Here is an 18,775-nt window from a genome sequence, read left to right as displayed (position 1 = left end):
AAATTTTGCTAGGTTAGCTAAATATCCATCCAAGCACATCCTGCTTATACAAAACTAAAACGTGATAACCTCAGACACATGTTCTCATGAACAGCAATGTCATTCAAGACTTAGCAAAGAATATTTACAGAAATTGAGGTGATTTGCCATAAGCTGCTTACATACAGTTTGCTTGTCTTTCTCTGTTTTCTTTTCTTACAAGCCTAAGTCAATCCTGTCAGCACTGAGTCAGAAGAGGTCCCATGGTGTAGAATAACACTAATAATATCTCCAGATAATAAACTTGAGAAGCATTTTAGGGTAAAATATTTGGGAGGAAAAAAATGAATTCCAAATAATGATTACATCTGTACCATGCATGGTTGACAAAGTGAAACTAAACCATCAAGAGAATCATCAACATTATGAGATGTTGCACGCAGGCTGCATGGTTCTAGCAGTATTTTACACTGTCTTGAGATTTATAGTCCTTTCTGAGAGAAACACCATATCTAATTGTCTTGCCTCATTGAGACCTGTCAGATAAGCATTCATGTGCTGGTCTGAAACTCACCCAGACAGCTCCCAACAAGTAATTCTGACATTAATTGTTGTATTTAAGGATTATATGCTCTATTGCTTTAGGATTCAATATATATATACCACTTCAACTTAGAAGTTGTTGATACAGCACATATAAATGAGAGGTTTCTAAGTTGTGAACAATATATTTAAGGATGCATAACCCTCAACATAATTACAGCATAAATGTAATAGGATGAGAGATACTGAGTGAATTTGGAGGCAGACAGGGGTCAATATGTATGATCATGTGCACTGTAAACAATTGTGATTCCTTGAAAAATATTTTTACTTGCCTTAAATATGGTTAATAGGGAAGAGAACCTACACTAACAGTGCTAAGATTTATAATGAATAAATTATTACTGTGGGAAAGAGTGTGTGAGGCTGAATACTGCCAAAAGGCTCTACAGTTATGCATTGCTGGAGGGAGATTTTTTCTTCAATAATGCAAATGTCCATGAATTGTCCATGCTATCTTAAGGAACAGATCATACAGTCAGTTATTTAAAAAAACCTGATTAAATTCATTGGTTCAAACTATACTTGATTGAAATTGCTTCTGTTCCTGGTACTTTATCTTGGATGAGAAGATAGTGTGCTCACATTTATTCAAAACAAGTTCACACAACAACACACATGCTTTGAAATATCACACTGTGAAATATAAATATGGACAACCAGTATTTGTCATTTAAAAACATAAATAAGAGCTTTCCACACAACTATTTGTAATGTCGGCTTGAATAAAAATGGCTCCAAAATGTTCATATATTTGAATATTTGGTCACTGGAGACTGAAAGGATTAGGAAGTATGATTTTATTGGAGGCAGTGTGTCACTGGAAGTAGACTTTGAATTTTCAAGGGCCCAGGCCAAAACCTCACCTGTTTTCACTTTGCCATGCTCCCTACCATAATGACAATAAACTAAACTTCTGGAATTGTAAGCCAGTCTCAATTAAATATTTTCCTTTATAAATGTTACCATGATCGTGGTTTATCTTCACATCAAGAGAACTCTGACTAAAACACATGTGAAGCACAAACTTAAATGTAAAGAAAGAAAAATATTTGAACTTAAGTAAATGTGATACAGAAGAGACCAACAATGTAAAGATTTTCTGAACTCCCATTTTTTTAAAAACCAGATACAAAATTAAATGGTCAAGATATATGCAAAGTAAGTAAAAAAGGAAGGCTCAAAATCAGAAATGAAAGAGTAGACATATAATCTGAAGCCAGAGAAATTTAATGAATATGAAGCAACTCACAAATTTGCCAACAAAATCTATAAACTATAAGAAAAAGATGGATGCTTGTAAACTTTAGTCTTCTGTGATTAATTAATGAAGAGATAGAAGATATTTGTAATACAGAAACTCAAATGGGAAGAAATACCATATGTTGGTCACTAATACCATATTAGTACTCCCTAGAAACATACATATGATTAATGTTATATAGCCTGAGGCAGTCTTATTTAGAAATACATTTATATATACATATATCAAATAACAATAATTAATGAAAAAAGGTGCCATGGATTTGAAAGAGAGTAACAAGGTATATACAAGAGGGTTTGAAGTGAGGAAAGGGAAGAGGGTAATGATGAGATTATATTTTAATTTCAAAAATATGAGAATTTGCAGGGTGGTGGTGGTGCACGCCTTTAATCCCAGCACTCGGGAGGCAGAGACAGGTGGATCTCTGTGAGTTCGAGGCCAGGATGGACCGACAGCTTCTAAAACAATACAGAGAAACCCTGTCTCATAACACCAAAAAAAAAAAGAAAGAATTTTTAAAGACATAGGTTGACTCTATTTAAGCTGATCTAAACATTTAAATTTACTTAACAATTCATTTAAAACTCTTCTAAAATTTAAAGATATCAGTAAATTGAATATTTATTTTGGGAAGCCCATTTTCCTCCAGTAAAGAAAGTGCAATTGTAATTTTGTATTTTCCAAGCATTCATAATACAAAATCACAAAATGAGGTACATTATGATAAAAGCCAACAGGTGAGCAAAACAGGATCCCTATATCAATGGAGAGAGGATTATTAGCCACACTGGGTGATGCACACTAATGAGAATTTAGATTTCATTACTAAGACACTGTAGTCCTTTCTTATATATTTATATATTTACTTTTATATACATGGTGTATATTATATATTAAGATAATCATATGAATAGAAAATGTATTCTGCCATTAACTTATAAATGGAAAAGAAAATGACAATAAACTTTAATTTGGGATCAGGGACAATTAATAATAAGAATATCATAACGACCTAAACAAGGGGGAACACATGTACCCCAGACTGATGCCTGAGGGGCCAGCATGGAACTGATCCAGAAACCCTCCCACTGAACCTGGGTGACAGAGAGGAGGCCTTGGCAATCTGTGTGACCTGGGAGAGTGGAGCAGTATTTATTCCTGGCATACAGAGGGACTCTGGGAACCCACACCATGTAGAGGCATGCTCTCTCAGCCTGGCCACATGAGGAAGAACCTGGGCCCTTCCTGGGGATTATGTGACAGACCCTGAAAATCCCATATTGAGGCCCTTGCCCTGCCAGGGGAGTGGAGGAGGGTTGGAGTGGAGGTGGTGAGTTGGGAGTGGGGGGTGGGGGAGGAGGGGAGGGAGAGGGAACTGAAAGTGACATGCATAAAAAGTTAAATAAAAAATATATGAAAAAAGAATATCATAGTGCATATTTGTTTAGGCTTTAATTAATAACATATTTTTGAGCTATTACTAGGTAACTTGCCCACTTATGTATTTCCACATTTTATATCCTTGAGAGGCATCTTTTACTATGATTATGATTTAGTAAAGTTGATTATGGAAGTACCCCAGGGATTTAGAAAGGTAACATACAATCAAGGTATCACATGGGAAAATGTTGTTCCTAATTGTCCAAGCTGTAGCTTCCCTGCCAAATTTGAGTGCCACTCCCTAGTTTTCAGGTTCCTTATGGCTTGATAATATATATTTGTGAAACAATGTGATAGCCCTATTTAATCCTTTGATGCTATGTTTGGCCTAGTACTTCTGAATTTTCCAGGTTGTGTAGCCCAACATCACATGATATATTCTGTGGACTCCACTATTTTCAGGGATATTTGTGTTAGCTAATAAGCAAGAACATTTCAGGACTTCACAACTGTCAGAAAGACATTTTCGGTAAATGCATTACTCAGAGGCCCATGTGTTTGGGTGAGTTGATTCTCTTCTGTTGTTTCATTGCAATGAGAGAATACTGACTGATACATTTCAGAAAAAAAAAAACTATCGACCCCAAAACCCTCAAATGAGCTAAGGAACTGTCACTAAGAAAAAGGTATACTACATTCTGATTTTTCCTAGTTTTCTAATTTTATGTCTGCTATGTATTAATGAAAATAATATTTTAAATACTAGTTAATTATTAAATACACATTTAAATTATCACTATATCTGAGGAGGCAAGGGAGAGTAACAGTCATGTCTGAAAACAAAAACATATAATAAAAGGCTAATTGAGTGATAAATGGTGTCTCAGGTCTTCTATCCCAGCATGCAGAAGGTACATAAAGGGTCATAATTTGAGGGCCACCATTAACATTTCAAAGGCTCCCTTAACTAAATTGTGAATGTGAAGTCTGCTTTGGCTAAGAAGAGAATTTAAAGTCAGCTTTAAATTATGAGACCTTGTATTAGAAAATAGTGAAAATAAAAAAATAGGTTTTGTAATTGACACTTAAAAACCTTATTGCTTGCCTACATACAGAGGAGAAGAGGCAGTTTGTCACTGATCGTGGTATAGTAAGGCATAATAGTATTGAGAATACGATGGAAGAGTTAACACTGCAGATGAATATGTACAATATATAGGTTGATATATCCATAAATGGTCATAGAAATTTGTACTGAGAGTACTGAGAGTGAAAGTTTTAGCTGGATATTGAAAATCAGGAGAATGTAAATTTTATGTTTCATTAATAAAACACTTAAATTAATAAAATCACCACCATAGGGTAGAATGGTGATGGAAATTATCCTCATGGTATTACATGGAGTATTTTAAAATAATAGGGAAATGTGAGAAATATGACAAGACTCTAGATGCGTTAAACTTAAAACCCAAGGTGGGTTACTTAGGAATGGTTTGGCATTGTTTTTTAGCAGATAATATTGCTAAAGGTAAAAGCCCAAATGAACCAGAGAAAAGATAAAGACAAGTGTACAAGAGGACAGGAAGACATGAGTTCCCTGACTAGTTTCCCAGATGAGGTTGTGAAGCATCAGTTTCGTGGTTTCAGGAAAAGAGGATTTTGTATATTCAATTCCCAAAGGTTGCCACTGACAACTGTCCATGTGTGGCCCTAATTTTGAGAACTATATAATACATGAAATAAAAAAAACTAATGACTCGAGGCCTGCTGAGCTCAATGAGGTATACCTGCTCTCAATTATATTGTATTTTATAACCTGCATGTCATCATGAACCTAATTTCATATTAGTAATATCATCGCCTACTGTTTAGGATGTAACTAAAAGCATCCAGGAATATTAGATCTCTGCTTGGAGAGTTGTTTTTGACAATTCTTTAAGGTATTGTCTTCAATGACTTAAAATATGTTTGTTTTTCTAATGTATTTCAGTGGCTATAGTGTCTGATTTTCCCATCCTCTGAAACATACAAACTGAGAAAAGCTTATATGTGACATCAGGCAAAGCTTATATTTGGCTCTACACACAATATAATGAATTCAAATTCAATAAGAATTTAAAGGTTTTTTATGTTGCCAAAGTTTATATCCATTATACGCTCCAGTGATATGTTTCAACAAGTAAAAAAATAACATTGAAAAGTTAATTTTAAGAGTTTCATGCTGAAGTTAGCATATAATAAGAAAGTTAAGTTTTTGACTTTTTCTCTTATATAAACTGTATACCATATGTTGATTTCACAAGTGTGACATTTCTGCCTTAACTCCCAACTAGAAGTCACAGCATATAATATTTTCTATAAGACTAAAATAATGTTAAAAGATAAAAACATGGAAAGTTTTGGAATTGATTATGTATATTTTCTCCAGCAGAATTCTCACCTTATTTTTAGTTAGACTAATAGAAGTGGTTAGAATGAGACATTTACAGAGGCTGTTTGTGACAGTATTGAATCACTTTATTTTTCTAGGAATAATCTGAATCCTTTCAAGACATTATCTTTACAATAAGTTAAATCATAACATAATGTGGGTTTGTGGGATACATGTTATATAACCAGGCATTATTATTAGAGATGAAGTTCCAGTATTTTCACCCATATTATATAGTACCTGTCAAATTGTACAGTAATATTTTCTTATTTTTCTATATTACAAAAATTAGTTCTGACCTGATAAATGGCCCTTTCCTCTTTTCTCCATAGAATTCCTGAAAACCAGACTTCTGCAGTGACCTTCATTCTCATGGGCTTCTTAGAATACCCAGACCTCCAGGTACCGCTGTTCCTCCTCTTCCTGACCATATACACAATCACTGTGGTGGGGAACTTGGGCATGATTGCCATCATCAGGCTCAACCCCAAGCTTCATACTCCTATGTACTTTTTCCTTAGTCACTTGTCCTTTGTGGATTTCTGTTACTCCACTGTTGTGACTCCCAAACTCTTAGAAAACTTGATTGTGGAAGACAGAAGGATCTCCTTCACAGGCTGTGTCATGCAGTTCTTCTTTGCATGCGTATTTGTGGTGACAGAAACATTCATGTTGGCAGTGATGGCCTATGACAGGTTTGTGGCAGTGTGCAACCCTCTCCTCTACACAGTGGCTATGTCTCCGAAGCTCTGTTGGTCACTAGTAGCTGCATCATACTCATGGGCTATATTTCTATCCTTTATATTTATATACTTTCTTCTGACCTTGTTCTTCTGTGGGACCAAGTTCATAAATAACTTTGTGTGTGAGCATTCTGCCATTGTTGCTGTATCCTGCTCTGACCCCTATATTAGCCAGAAGGTAATTTTCATCTTTGCCACTTTCAATGAACTAAGCAGTCTGATGATCATTATCACCTCTTATGTTTTCATTGTTATCTCTGTCATGAAAATGCCCACCACTGGGGGACGCTATAAAGTCTTCTCCACATGTGCCTCCCATCTCACTGCTATCAGCATTTTTCATGGCACCATCCTCTTTCTCTACTGTGTTCCCACTACCAAAAGTTCCTGGCTTCTGGTCAAGGTGGCCTCGGTTTTCTACACAGTCATCATTCCCATGCTGAACCCACTGATATACAGCCTCAGGAACAAGGATGTTAAAGATGCTATTAGAAAGCAAATAAGCTCTCCTTTGTTATTGTAAAATGTTTTTTGAAGGATGCGGTATTTACATTTAATTCTGTCGTCTGTTAAAAAAATCAATAATCTTTGTGTTAAGTTTCCTTCTATAAATCATTCAGATATCAATTCATAAAAATACACTACAACAACCTCCAAGCTGTAAATATTTTTAAAAAATGATATTCAGGCCATTTTTCTAAATATTTTATTCAGAGATTTTAAGGACTATCATTTCTTTCATGCTTCCATGTTTGTATGCTTTAACATAATGCTGTCCACAAAAGTGTATAACTGAAGTTGTATATTGAAAATATTAGACTTTTCAGATGATATGAAGCCATTTATCAAGGAAGGTTATATGTAATTTAAACGCAAATATTTAGAACTATTCAATGAAAAGGAAGGAAAATCTAACATAATCCTTTACAAGGTATGTCTACAAAGGATATTTTGCTTAACATAAATGCCGAATGTAACTCTCATAAATAAACCTTAGCATATTCTGAATTAATAAATTTAAAATTAACTTGGTATTATAAATTGAGTTTTTTAAAACAGATTTTCGTTTTATTTTTCATTAGATGTGTGTGTGTGTGTGTGTTGTTGTTGTTGTTGTTTACAGGTACTCTTGAAGCCAGGAGAGGGCTTAAACTTTCCCTTGACCTTGAGTATATACTCATTTTAAGACAACCAATGTGGTTGTTGGGAATCAAACTTAAGGACTCAGTGTAAGCCCAATATCACTTCTGCTCACATTTTATATTTAAACATATCAAAAATAGCACTGAAAATTTCACAAAGCTGAAATGGCATTTACTGCAAAGTTTTGCACATCTGTTGTTATTCATTGAAATTTTATTTGAATCGTAATAAATGAATATGTATTTATCACTAGTCTATGTATTTCCTTTAGAAGTGTTGATACTTTAATGAAAGCTAGCCAGATAATATTCTTTTAGTTATACAAATCTACACAATTCCTTTAGCTTTGGTTTATTTTATCTATTACATGCATATTTACTGTAGTGGATTGCTATGTCATTGCAGCTATGATCTACACATTTATCTAGGGAGCAGATAGTCAAGATAGTAAGTATAAAGGTCCTTAACCTCTGGATCTGAGAGAGAAATAATCCAGACAGAAATACAATTGAAAATCAACTTAAAATATTTTATAAAATGAGATATGTAATTTGTTAGGAATTTATAATTGTTTTGTCATTTAAACTTCATGCATGTATACAAATGTTTATGATATAATTTAATATGCATAGAATTGTTGTGATCATTGTAATGCAAGTGATGTGACAGGTTTCTACACCAATCACTTTCAATAATGCCTACACCTATCTATATATCAAACATATCCATCAGAATATAGTTTATGATGAGATGTAAATTGAGGGTGTGTGGAAAGAAAGGTGGCTCAGTTAATTGCACAATCTACACTTCCAGAGATGTAGTATTATCAGTCAGTAGCTAGAATTCTAGCACAAGATGCCATGGACTAGGAGGGAATCATAACTCACCCTCAAACACACATATATGTGCATAAAAGAGTAGGAGGAATGTTGTAGAGATGGTTCAGTGGTTAAGAACACTCTTAATTCTTGCTGAGGACCCAAATTAAATTCCTAGGCCCCAAAAGACAGCTCACAGTCACTTGTAAAACCTCTTCCCAGGCATAACTAGCTCTCATCTGATCTCCTTGGCTACCGCAATACATAGTGTGCATAGGCAAACATATAGACAAAGCACTAGAACACATAAAATAAACAAAAATATTTAAAACTAACATGATCAAAGTTTTTGAAGTTTCATTTGATGGGTCCTAGTATTATCTGCATATCAGTGAGAGAAATCGGTAAAATAATCACAGAAGAAGTCAAAGAGTGATGGGGGATGTGCTTCTGTGTATGCTGTGAATATATATTTCTCTTATTGGTTGATGAATAATGCTGCTTTGGCTAATGAATAGGCAGGATGTAGCCAGGCAGGAAGTATAGATGGGGCTACAACACTAGAAGAATTCTGGAAATAGGAACACAGAAAGTGAGTCTCTAGGGAGATGCCATGTAGGAGTTGAGAAATCAAGAGGACCAGTCATCACTTGTAAGGCAAGACCATGTGGAGATACACAGATTAAGAGAAACCGGTTAATAACCAAGAGACAACTAGCCAGTAAGAAGCATGATCCAAAGGCCAAAGAGTTTATAATTAGTATAAGCCCCTGTGTGTGTATTTGGGACTAAACAGCTATGGGATCTGGCAGGATAGAAACCTTCACTCTACTTGTGGTGCCCAACATCAGGCATGAACCCATGACCCTGAGATTAAGAGTGTCAGAGATTGTAAACACAAAAGAACAGAATAACGTACATCTTTTCGGTAGCAAGATTTTCTCAGGTGGATCTTTTTTCTAGAGGCAAGCAGAGGCTTGTGTCATACAAGAGAGGCTTCCTGACTAAGCATTACAGCAAAACCACATGGTTTTCTTAGAAGCCCTGCTACTGAACACTTATATGGAGTTTATTAGCAGCCAAAGGCATACTTCTTGATGGTGGCATGGAACTAGAAACTATGAAGAGTTGTGGTGTTAAGCATGGCTCCCACTAATGCCTCCATTGTGTAGCTAGACTCTCAGAAAGCCAAGGAATGGAATGCAGCCAGACACTGCTTCATTCTTAGCCATGCTGCTTAGCAGAACAAAGACTCATGTGTTCAGGGAAAAATAGAGATATACAGTAAAGAGAAATTCAGAGGAAAATACCCTAGAAAATGGTTTAAATCTGTTTGGAAATATATGTAGGTTTTGAAGAAAAAAAAGGATAGACAAAATCCTTTAAAAAGAAATAGAGTAACTGGGTGTGGTGGTGGCACATGCCTTTAATTCCAGCACTTGGGAGGCAGAGGCAGGAAGGTCTCTGTAATTTCAAGGCCAACTTGTTCTACAGAGTGAGTTCCAGGAGAGGCAAAGATACACAGAGAAACCATGTTGCAAAAAATAAATAAATAAAAAATAAAAAGAAAGGAAATAAAATAATAAAAATTCACGTAAAGATGGAAAATACACAGAAAGCCTGGATACTGTATGTTAATATGTTATCCTTGAATTGCTGAGGAAGGAGCCACAGCTGCTAAAGGACATGTGAGTATAAATGCTGCTGGATTAATCCAACCTATATACTTTTAAAATGTCTTAACTTCAAATTTTAAGTCTAAATACATGTCACCTTGAAAAAGAGATTCTGTTTTTATTTATACCGAAGATGAAAAGCTGTGGATCCTTTCAGACTAATATGATTTGATCAAACAAGACCTCCTGAAGCAATGGCCCAGGTGTCCATCATCCAAAACAGTTGAGATGACGCAGCCTCATAGAGCACCTACTACAGCCATGATTTTGCCATGGTTCTGTGTTTTCTCAGGATCCCCATGGAATTGACAGTGCCATCAATCAGCAATTTGGAAGCAGTTTGGAAGGAACTACACCCAAATTCCCAAATATTGTTTATAAATGTTTGGTTTCATTTAAATGGGGTTGATTATAAATGGTTAGTGATCACTTAATATCTTTCCAAAGTAAAGAAAATATGATATAGAATTGAATAATTTGCATTAATATGAATTTTGATATATTGATACAAATTTAAGGTCAATTTTCCTATATCTTCAACTCTACTCTTGTTTAGGTATTATGCTTATACAGGTCATTTAGATATGTAGTGTATAATTAAATACAGATTGTAGGACCCCAGCTTCAGGAAAGGCATCAGCCCTTCCAGGCTCCAACCTCCAGTGACCCCAGCTTCAGAAGACCTGCCCACACAGGAAAGGTATCAGCCCTTCCAGGCCCAAAGCTCCAGCAACCCTAGCTTCAGGTGAGCCTGAGTCTCCGGGGGGGGCACTCCCCATCTCCCATCCAACACCCATCCCCTCAATCTTCTAGGGACCCTCTCCTGGCATCCAGAAGACCTGCCCACACAGGAAATGCATCAGCCCATCAGGGCCCCAACCTCCAGCAACCCCAGCTTCAGGTGAGCCAGGGTTTCCGGGTAGCCACTCCCCACACGCTGTGCAACACCCATCCCCTCAATCTTCCTGGGGCCCCCTCATGGCATCCAGAAAACCTGCCCACAGAGGAAGGCATCAGCCCTTACAGGCTCCAACCTCCAGCAACACCAGCTTCAGTTTCAGCTTCAGTGTCAGCATCCCCAGATTCAGCTTCAAGAAAGAAGGAGATCAGTGGAGACAGAAAGACCCCACCTGCACCCACTTGAAGAAGAGATGGGAAGAAGACAGAATAAGAGCTTACTCAGCAATAGAAAGACCAACATGAATCTACCAGAATCTAGAGAACCAACACCAGCAAGACCTGAGAAGCACTACATAGATGAAGCAGTAGAGACAGACATTAAAAATTATTTTATGAAGATGATATAGACCCTCAAAGAGGAAATGAGGAAATCCCTTAAAAATAGAAGAAAAAGAAACAAAAAATCCATGAAATCGGGGAAAAATTCAAGAAATACAGAAATCTCTCAAAGAATCTAAAGAGTACCAAGAAAAAACAACCAAACAAATGAAAGAAACAACTCAAACAGTTGAAGGATTGAAAGGTGAAATAGAAACAATAAAGAAAACACAGAATGAGGGGATGCTGGAAATAGAAAAGCTGTGTAAATGATCAAGAACTACAGATGCAAGTATCACCAATAGAATACAAGAGATAGAAGAGAGAATTTCAGGTGTTGAAGACTCATTAGAGGATATATAGTCGTCAACCAATGAAAATCTCAAAACTAACAAATCCCTAACACAGAATATCCAGGAAATATGGGACACCGTGAAGAAGCCAAACCTGAAAATAATAGGTATAGAAAAAGGTGAAAAAATACAGCTCAAAGGTACAGAAACCATATTCAAAAAAATCATAGAAGACAACTTCCCTAACCGAAAGAAGGATATGCCTATGAAAATACAAGAATCTTACAGAACATCAAATAGGCTGGACCAAAAAAAGAAGTCACCTCGCCATATAATAATCAAAACATCAAACCTACAGAATAAAGAGAAAATATTGAGATCAGCTAAAGAAAAGGGCCAAGTAACATATAAAGGCAGACCTATCCAAATAACAGCTGACATCTCAATGGAAACTATGAAAGCCAAAAGATCCTGGACAAATGTCCTACAAACGCTAAGGGAACAAGGATGCCAGCCCACACTACTATATCCAGCAGAGCTTTCAATTACCATAGATGAAGAAAACAAAATATGCCATGACAAAGCCAGATGTAAACAATACTAATCCATGAATCCAGCTCTACAGAAAGTGCTGGAAGGAAAACCTAGACCCAACGAAGATAACCACATTCACAAGGACACGGGCAATAGATAATCCCACTTTACCAAACACCAAATGAAAAAGGGAGGAGAACCTATAAACAATAACTCCACCACCAATAAATCAAGCACAAACAACAATCATCAATCAATGGTCATTAATATCCCTCAATGTCAATGGTATAAACTTGCCTATAAAAAGACACAGACTAGCAGAATGGATACAAAGACAGAGCCCATCCTTCTACTGCATACAAGAAACACATCACAACATCAAAGACAGACGTTACCTCAGAGTAAAGAGTTGGGAAAAGATTTTCCAATCAAACAGACCCGAAAAACAAGCGGGTGTAGCAATCCTAATATCTAACAAACTAGACTTCAAATTAAAATCAATCAAAAGAGATGAAGAAGGACATTTCATATTCATCAAAGGAAAAGTCCATCAAGATGAAGTCTCATCTCAATTTTAAGCATCTATGCTCCAAATACAAAGGCACCCACATTCATTAAAGAAACATTACTAAAGCTCATATAGCACATAAAATCTCACACATTAGTAGTAGGAGACTTCACCACTCAGCTCTCACTGCTAGACAGGAAATCTAGACAGAAACTTAACAGAGAAACAAAAGAACTAATAGAAGTTATGACCCAACTGGGTTTAACAGACATCTATAGAAAATTCCACACAAACACAAAGGGATATACCTTCTTCATGGCACCACATGGAACCTTCTCTAAAATTGACCACATAATAGGAAACAAAACAAATCTCCACACATACAAAAAAATTGGAATAACCCCCTGTATCTTATCAGACCATCATGCATTAAAAAATTAGGATTCAACAATAACACAAATTGCAGAAACCCTACAAACTCATGGAAATTCAACATTGCACAATTACATCATCCCTGGGTAAAAGAAGAAATAAAAAAAAAAGAAATTAAAGACTTCTTCCAATTCAATGAGAATGAAGACACAACGTTTCCAAATTTATGGGACACTGTGAAACCAGTGCTGAGAGGAAAATTCCTAGCACTAAGTGCCCACATGAAGAAACTGGAGAACAGTCACCCTAGAGAATTAATAGCACAGCTTAATGCTATAGAACAAAAAGAAGCAAACTCACCCAGGAGGAGTAGACGCTGGGAAATAATCAAATTGAGGGCTGAAATCAATCAAGTAGAAACCAGGAAAAAATTGAAAAAAAATCAATGAAACAGAGTTGGTTCTTTGAGAAAATCAACAAAATAGACAAACCTCTGTCCAAACAAACCAAAAGACAGAGAGAGAGCATGCTAATTAACAAAATCAGAAATGAAAATGGGGACATAACAATGGACACTGAGTAAATCCAGAGAATCATCAGGGCATACTTTGAAAATCTGTATTCCACAAAATTTGAAAATTTAAAGGAAATGGATGATTTCACTTCTCAAATCTAAATCAAGAACAGATAAACTATCTAAACACACCTATAACCCTTAAGGAAATAGAAGCTGTCATCGAAAGTCTCCCAACCAAAAAAAGCCCAGGCCCAGATGGCTTCAGTGCAAAATTCTACCAGAAATTCAAAGAAGAGCTAATTATAATACTCCTCAAAGTGTTCCACACAATAGAATCCCCGGGGCTCACTGCCGAACTCTTTATGAGGCTACAATTACCTTGATACCGAAGCCACACAAAGACACAACTAAGAAAGAAAACTATAGACCAATTTCCCTCATGAACACTGATGCAAAAATACTCAATAAAATACTAGAAACTACTCTTCTCTGGACCGCTTGACAGCATGCTGTACAAACTGGATAAGGAGATTACAAAGAAAAGTGACTGCCAAACTTGCCAAGGGGCAATGTGTTCCTTCAAGTTTCCTTCTTCATTGAAGTCTGCCAGATATTCTTGATCTATAAACTGAAAAGGGTTGCTCCAACATTACAAAGAAACTTCAAGTGACTGTCCCGGCATTGAGATGTGTCTGTCAGCTCTGTAGTTTATATATTATTCTTCTGGAGTCTTTGATGGAGTTGAAGACAAAGAGTTATGGGTATGGTATTCCTTAATTATGATAAAAGATAAGTTACATATAAAAATTTTGGCTCTCAAAGATAGATGATAAAATATTTTCTTTAAATTTTTCCAAATGTAAATTGACTAAATAATGTTAAATATAGCTCTTGCTTCATAAAAGTTTTGTTATATATAATTTTACTATGTTAAAATGAAAACATTCCTTTTTATTTAGACAGAAAAGAGGAAATCATGGGAGATATCCTTCTGTGTGGTGTGAATATATTTATCTTATTAGCTAATGAATAAAGCTGTTTTGACCAATGGATACACAGGTTGTAACCAGGCAGAAAGTATAGGTGGGCTAAGAGATTAGGAGAATTCTGGAAAAAGGAACACTGAACGTGAGTCTCTAGGGAGGCACCATGTAGCTGCCAAGAAATCGAGAGGCTTTGTCGTCACCGGTAAGTCAAGACCATATAGAGATACTCAGATTAAGAGAAACAGGTTAATAATTAAGAGAGAGCTTGCCAATAAGAAGCCTGAGCCATAGGCCAAACAGTTTGTAATTAATATAAGCCTTTGTGTGTTTATTTGGGACTAAACAGCTGTGGGATTGGCCAGTAGAGAAACCTTTAGCCAATAAAAGAGCACATGTCCGGGACAGCTAAGGGAGATGGGAAATACATATATGTATAAATATGTGTTCATTAACATATGATAGTGTATGTATATAACCCTAAGGGTATTTATATTACATGCATACATATATATTACATACATATAATACTTTTGATAATATATAAATCTTACATATATGGCATTATATGCATTATATATTTATCATTTATAATATATGTATTATATGTATATTGTTACATGTATGATACACTACATACATATATATATGTGTGTATATATGTATATATATATATATGGGGGGTATTGTGTGTGATTTGCTGAACTATTACTTACTAGTTTCTTTTATTTTGTTGCATTTTATAGTCATTAAATCACTACATATTCATTATGATTAGTGAGTACAGTTGATAGTATGAAACCCCAGAGGACATTGCTACATAGTTAATTCAAATTGTAGCCTCATAGGAAGTTTTCCACTGATAATCCCTAATGTCCTGATCCCCAAGGCCTTGATGACATACATTTTCATCAAAGGTTGGAACCAGTATTTAATTTTTAGATATATTTTTGTCTGGAATATTTGAGTTTGTCTGAGAGAGTGGCTAAACTTCATTTGAAACACACATTAAAATATATTGCTGACAGAAATTCTTCCAGGGCTGTTTCTATTTATTAACTAGTAAACAGAAGATTTTTTGAAGCTCGTTAATCTTGACAAAGAATTCTTAAGTAAATGCATCACTCGGGGCCCTTTGTGTTTGGGTGAGTTGATTCAGTTTTGTTATTGCAATTGAATGAAGAACCTTAGTATTCTTTTCAAGGGAAAACCAGATTTATGGTTCCCAACAACTTTAAGTCCAACTTTCTTCCCTAAGAAATCATCCTTAGTACTCTTGAATAATCCCTTCTTCTTTTTCTAGAGGATATTTTCTGTTTAATCATTCAAGGAAAAACATACTAGTAAGAAATAATAAAGTCCAATTTATCAAAACTCTCTACAGGTAAGTAACACCAACAATAATTACTCTTAAACAGAAGATTTCAAGGATATTATCATAGCAGAGGCTGGTACTCTCAGCACTTAGAGAGGGGAAGCTAGAAGATTAGGATTATGAATCCATCCTTAATTAAGTTGTAAGTTTGCAACAATCTGTGGCTACATGAAGGCAAGATGGGAATACATGAGATCTAGTCTAAGAAAAACTAGAAGAAATCAAAAGTGAATAATTTTTCATAATGGAGAAATATCAACATATTTTCTTGACTATATATGGAAGAAATGAATATCCTGGGTAATACTTATCACAGAGAGTGATTCAATAATGCATGAGAATATTGAGAACAAAAGAGAAAAATAAATACATTTAGATTAATACATACATTATATCAGGTTGCTAAATATTTCAGGGTTTGACAAGAATAGTGAGATTGGATGTGTAGAGTTCAGTGTGCTCAAGAAGTTATAAAAATGTAAATCTCATGTCTCATTCAAAAAACATTTGAAATACATAAAGTAAAAACTGCCAGGCTAGCATGATCATGTAAATTACTCTCAAATTTCACATAAACTATTTTTACTGAATAAGGTTGTTGTTCTTTGACAAAATCTTACATGTACATGGAACCCTGTTTACTCCTACAATATTTCTTTTCCTATCTCCATTTCACCACTTTATACAAGTACCTTTCCCTACTCTTTGATTTTTAATTTATTTTGTTTTCTGACGTTCTTATTTTAAGGCATTCAGTATGGCAGTGTGCTTACAACTATCCACTGGAGCCTGGTTGTCTTGTTATTTTGGTACCAAACTGGAGCCAATGATTATTCTTATCCCTGAATCCAATACTTGTTTATAATTCTACAATGAGTTGAGACCTGTGCACTCTTCTCTGATCCAGGGGATTTGACAGCTTCAGTATGTGCAGAGTTAGCACAAGTAACTGGAACTATGCTTTTCATTGCTGTGGTTTGTCCCAAAGACTGAATTTACATTCATTCCTAATACTTATCTTTGGGCTTCGAATGTCTTCCTGCAACTTTTTCCATAGTGTTTCCTGATGTTTGCACGCCATGCAATCTCAATACCATGTTCAAAGCTCAGCATCCAGCAGTCCATTATTCTCAGCATCCTTAGGATCCACGCACGAGTCTCTTAATTATCTATTGCTTTTAACAATTTCTTCACAACAGCTCTAGCATATATTTTTCTCTGATCACATTATGATGAATATTGTTAATCTAAGAATAAACATTTAGATTTCAAAATCATTCATCACAAATAAAAATGAATTAAACATTACCAGAAAAAAGTTGCATAATGTATTTTGAGATTATGTTACTTAATATTCAAAATATCTTGAAACAGTAAATAGAGGAAAGTAATCTAAATACAATCACATTGACTATTCTGTTATTCATGTTTTATGAGAAATAGTCTCATGTAGTCTAGGCTAGACACCTACTTGTAATCTTCAACTTTTACAACCTTTTATTCTGAATTCCAAGAGAACAACTTTCATATTTGTATTTTAAGCTCAAAATTAATGGGGGTGGCACAATAGTAAATAAGCTACAGACATGGTAATGTTGATTTACTTTCAAACGGAGTGTTTTTACTTTCAAATGTATGTTAGTTGTTAGATGGGTATTTCTCAGGAATGCATCTGTCTATGATAGAAAAGGCAATTTTTCTACAAATATAGCTTGATAAGTTTGGAATTCTTTATTACTGCCTAAGTAATTTTTGCAATATATTAAAGTAAAAAAATCATTGGGTATGTGTTATATAAGTAAAATGTTGAAATAATTAAAGAGAAACTTATTTTTAGTCATAATCTATAGTACCCATAGAATAATTTCTTATGTTTCTGCTTATTAGTCTCTATTACAAATATAGTTCTGACCTTGAGAAATTGCTTTTGGCTTTTCTCCATAGTATTCAAAAAAACAAGACTTCTGAGGTGACCTTTATCCTCGTGGGCTTCTCAGAATACCCAGACCTCCAGGTACCGCTGTTCTTCCTCTTTCTGACCATATACACAGTCACAGTGGTGGGGAACTTGGGCATGATTGCTATCATCAGGCTCAGTCCCAAGCTTCATACTCCCATGTACTTTTTCCTTAGTCACTTGTCCTTTGTGGATTTCTGTTACTCCACCGTTGTGACTCCCAAACTCTTAGAAACCTTGATTGTGGAAGACAGAAGGATCTCCTTCACAGGCTGTGTCATGCAGTTCTTCTTTGCATGCATATTTGTGGTGACAGAAACATTCATGTTGGCAGTGATGGCCTATGACAGGTTTGTGGCAGTGTGCAACCCTCTCCTCTACACAGTGGCTATGTCTCCGAAGCTCTGTTGGTCACTAGTTGCTGCATCGTACTCCTGGGGTATAACTTGCTCCTTTGTATTCATACACTTTATGTTGACCTTGTTCTTCTGTGGGACCAAGTTCATAAATAACTTTGTGTGTGAACATGATGCCATTGTTGCTGTATCCTGCTCTGACCCTTACATTAGCCAGAAGGTCATTTTCATCTTTGCCACTTTCAATGAACTAAGCAGTCTGATGATCATTCTCACATCTTATATTTTCATTGTCATCACTGTCATGAAAATGCCTGCTACTGGAGGACGCTACAAAGTCTTCTCCACCTGTGCCTCCCATCTCACTACCATCACCATCTTCCATAGCATTATCATCTGTCTCTACTGTGTTCCCACTACCAAAAGTTCCTGGCTTCTGGTCAAGGTGGCCTCGGTTTTCTACACAGTCATCATTCCCATGCTGAACCCACTGATATACAGCCTCAGGAACAAGGATGTGAAAGATGCAGTTAGGAAGCTAATGAGCTCCCATTCATCATCCTAA

The 18,775-nt window shown here is 35.6% G+C and overlaps 2 protein-coding genes across 2 annotated transcripts; both read left to right on the top strand.

Annotated features, from left to right (window-relative positions):
• The first annotated feature begins 1,964 nt into the window (after positions 1-1,964).
• Positions 1,965-6,923, top strand: LOC101837207 (olfactory receptor 5D13-like). Its single transcript, XM_005064586.1, has 2 exons — positions 1,965-1,988; positions 6,006-6,923. The coding sequence occupies exons 1-2, from the start codon at positions 1,965-1,967 to the stop codon at positions 6,921-6,923; spliced, it is 942 nt and encodes a 313-aa protein (XP_005064643.1).
• A 15-nt stretch (positions 6,924-6,938) lies between these two features.
• On the top strand, positions 6,939-18,775 carry LOC101837480 (olfactory receptor 5D13-like). Its single transcript, XM_013119104.1, has 2 exons — positions 6,939-6,943; positions 17,785-18,775. The coding sequence occupies exons 1-2, from the start codon at positions 6,939-6,941 to the stop codon at positions 18,773-18,775; spliced, it is 996 nt and encodes a 331-aa protein (XP_012974558.1).

This window comes from Mesocricetus auratus, unplaced genomic scaffold (assembly GCF_017639785.1).
Source record: "Mesocricetus auratus isolate SY011 unplaced genomic scaffold, BCM_Maur_2.0 Super-Scaffold_100004, whole genome shotgun sequence".
NCBI lineage: Eukaryota > Metazoa > Chordata > Mammalia > Rodentia > Cricetidae > Mesocricetus > Mesocricetus auratus.
The sequence above is the reverse complement of the archived record's forward strand: the minus strand, read 5'-3'. Positions and strand labels throughout refer to the sequence as shown.

Excerpts from the sequence above, each read along its gene's own strand:
- LOC101837207 (XM_005064586.1), top strand. The coding sequence starts at position 1,965 with ATGTTGGTCACTAATACCATATTA. Across the intron at positions 1,989-6,005 it reads TGGTCACTAATACCATATTA|ACTTCTGCAGTGACCTTCAT; the intron begins GTACTCCCTAGA and ends CCTGAAAACCAG.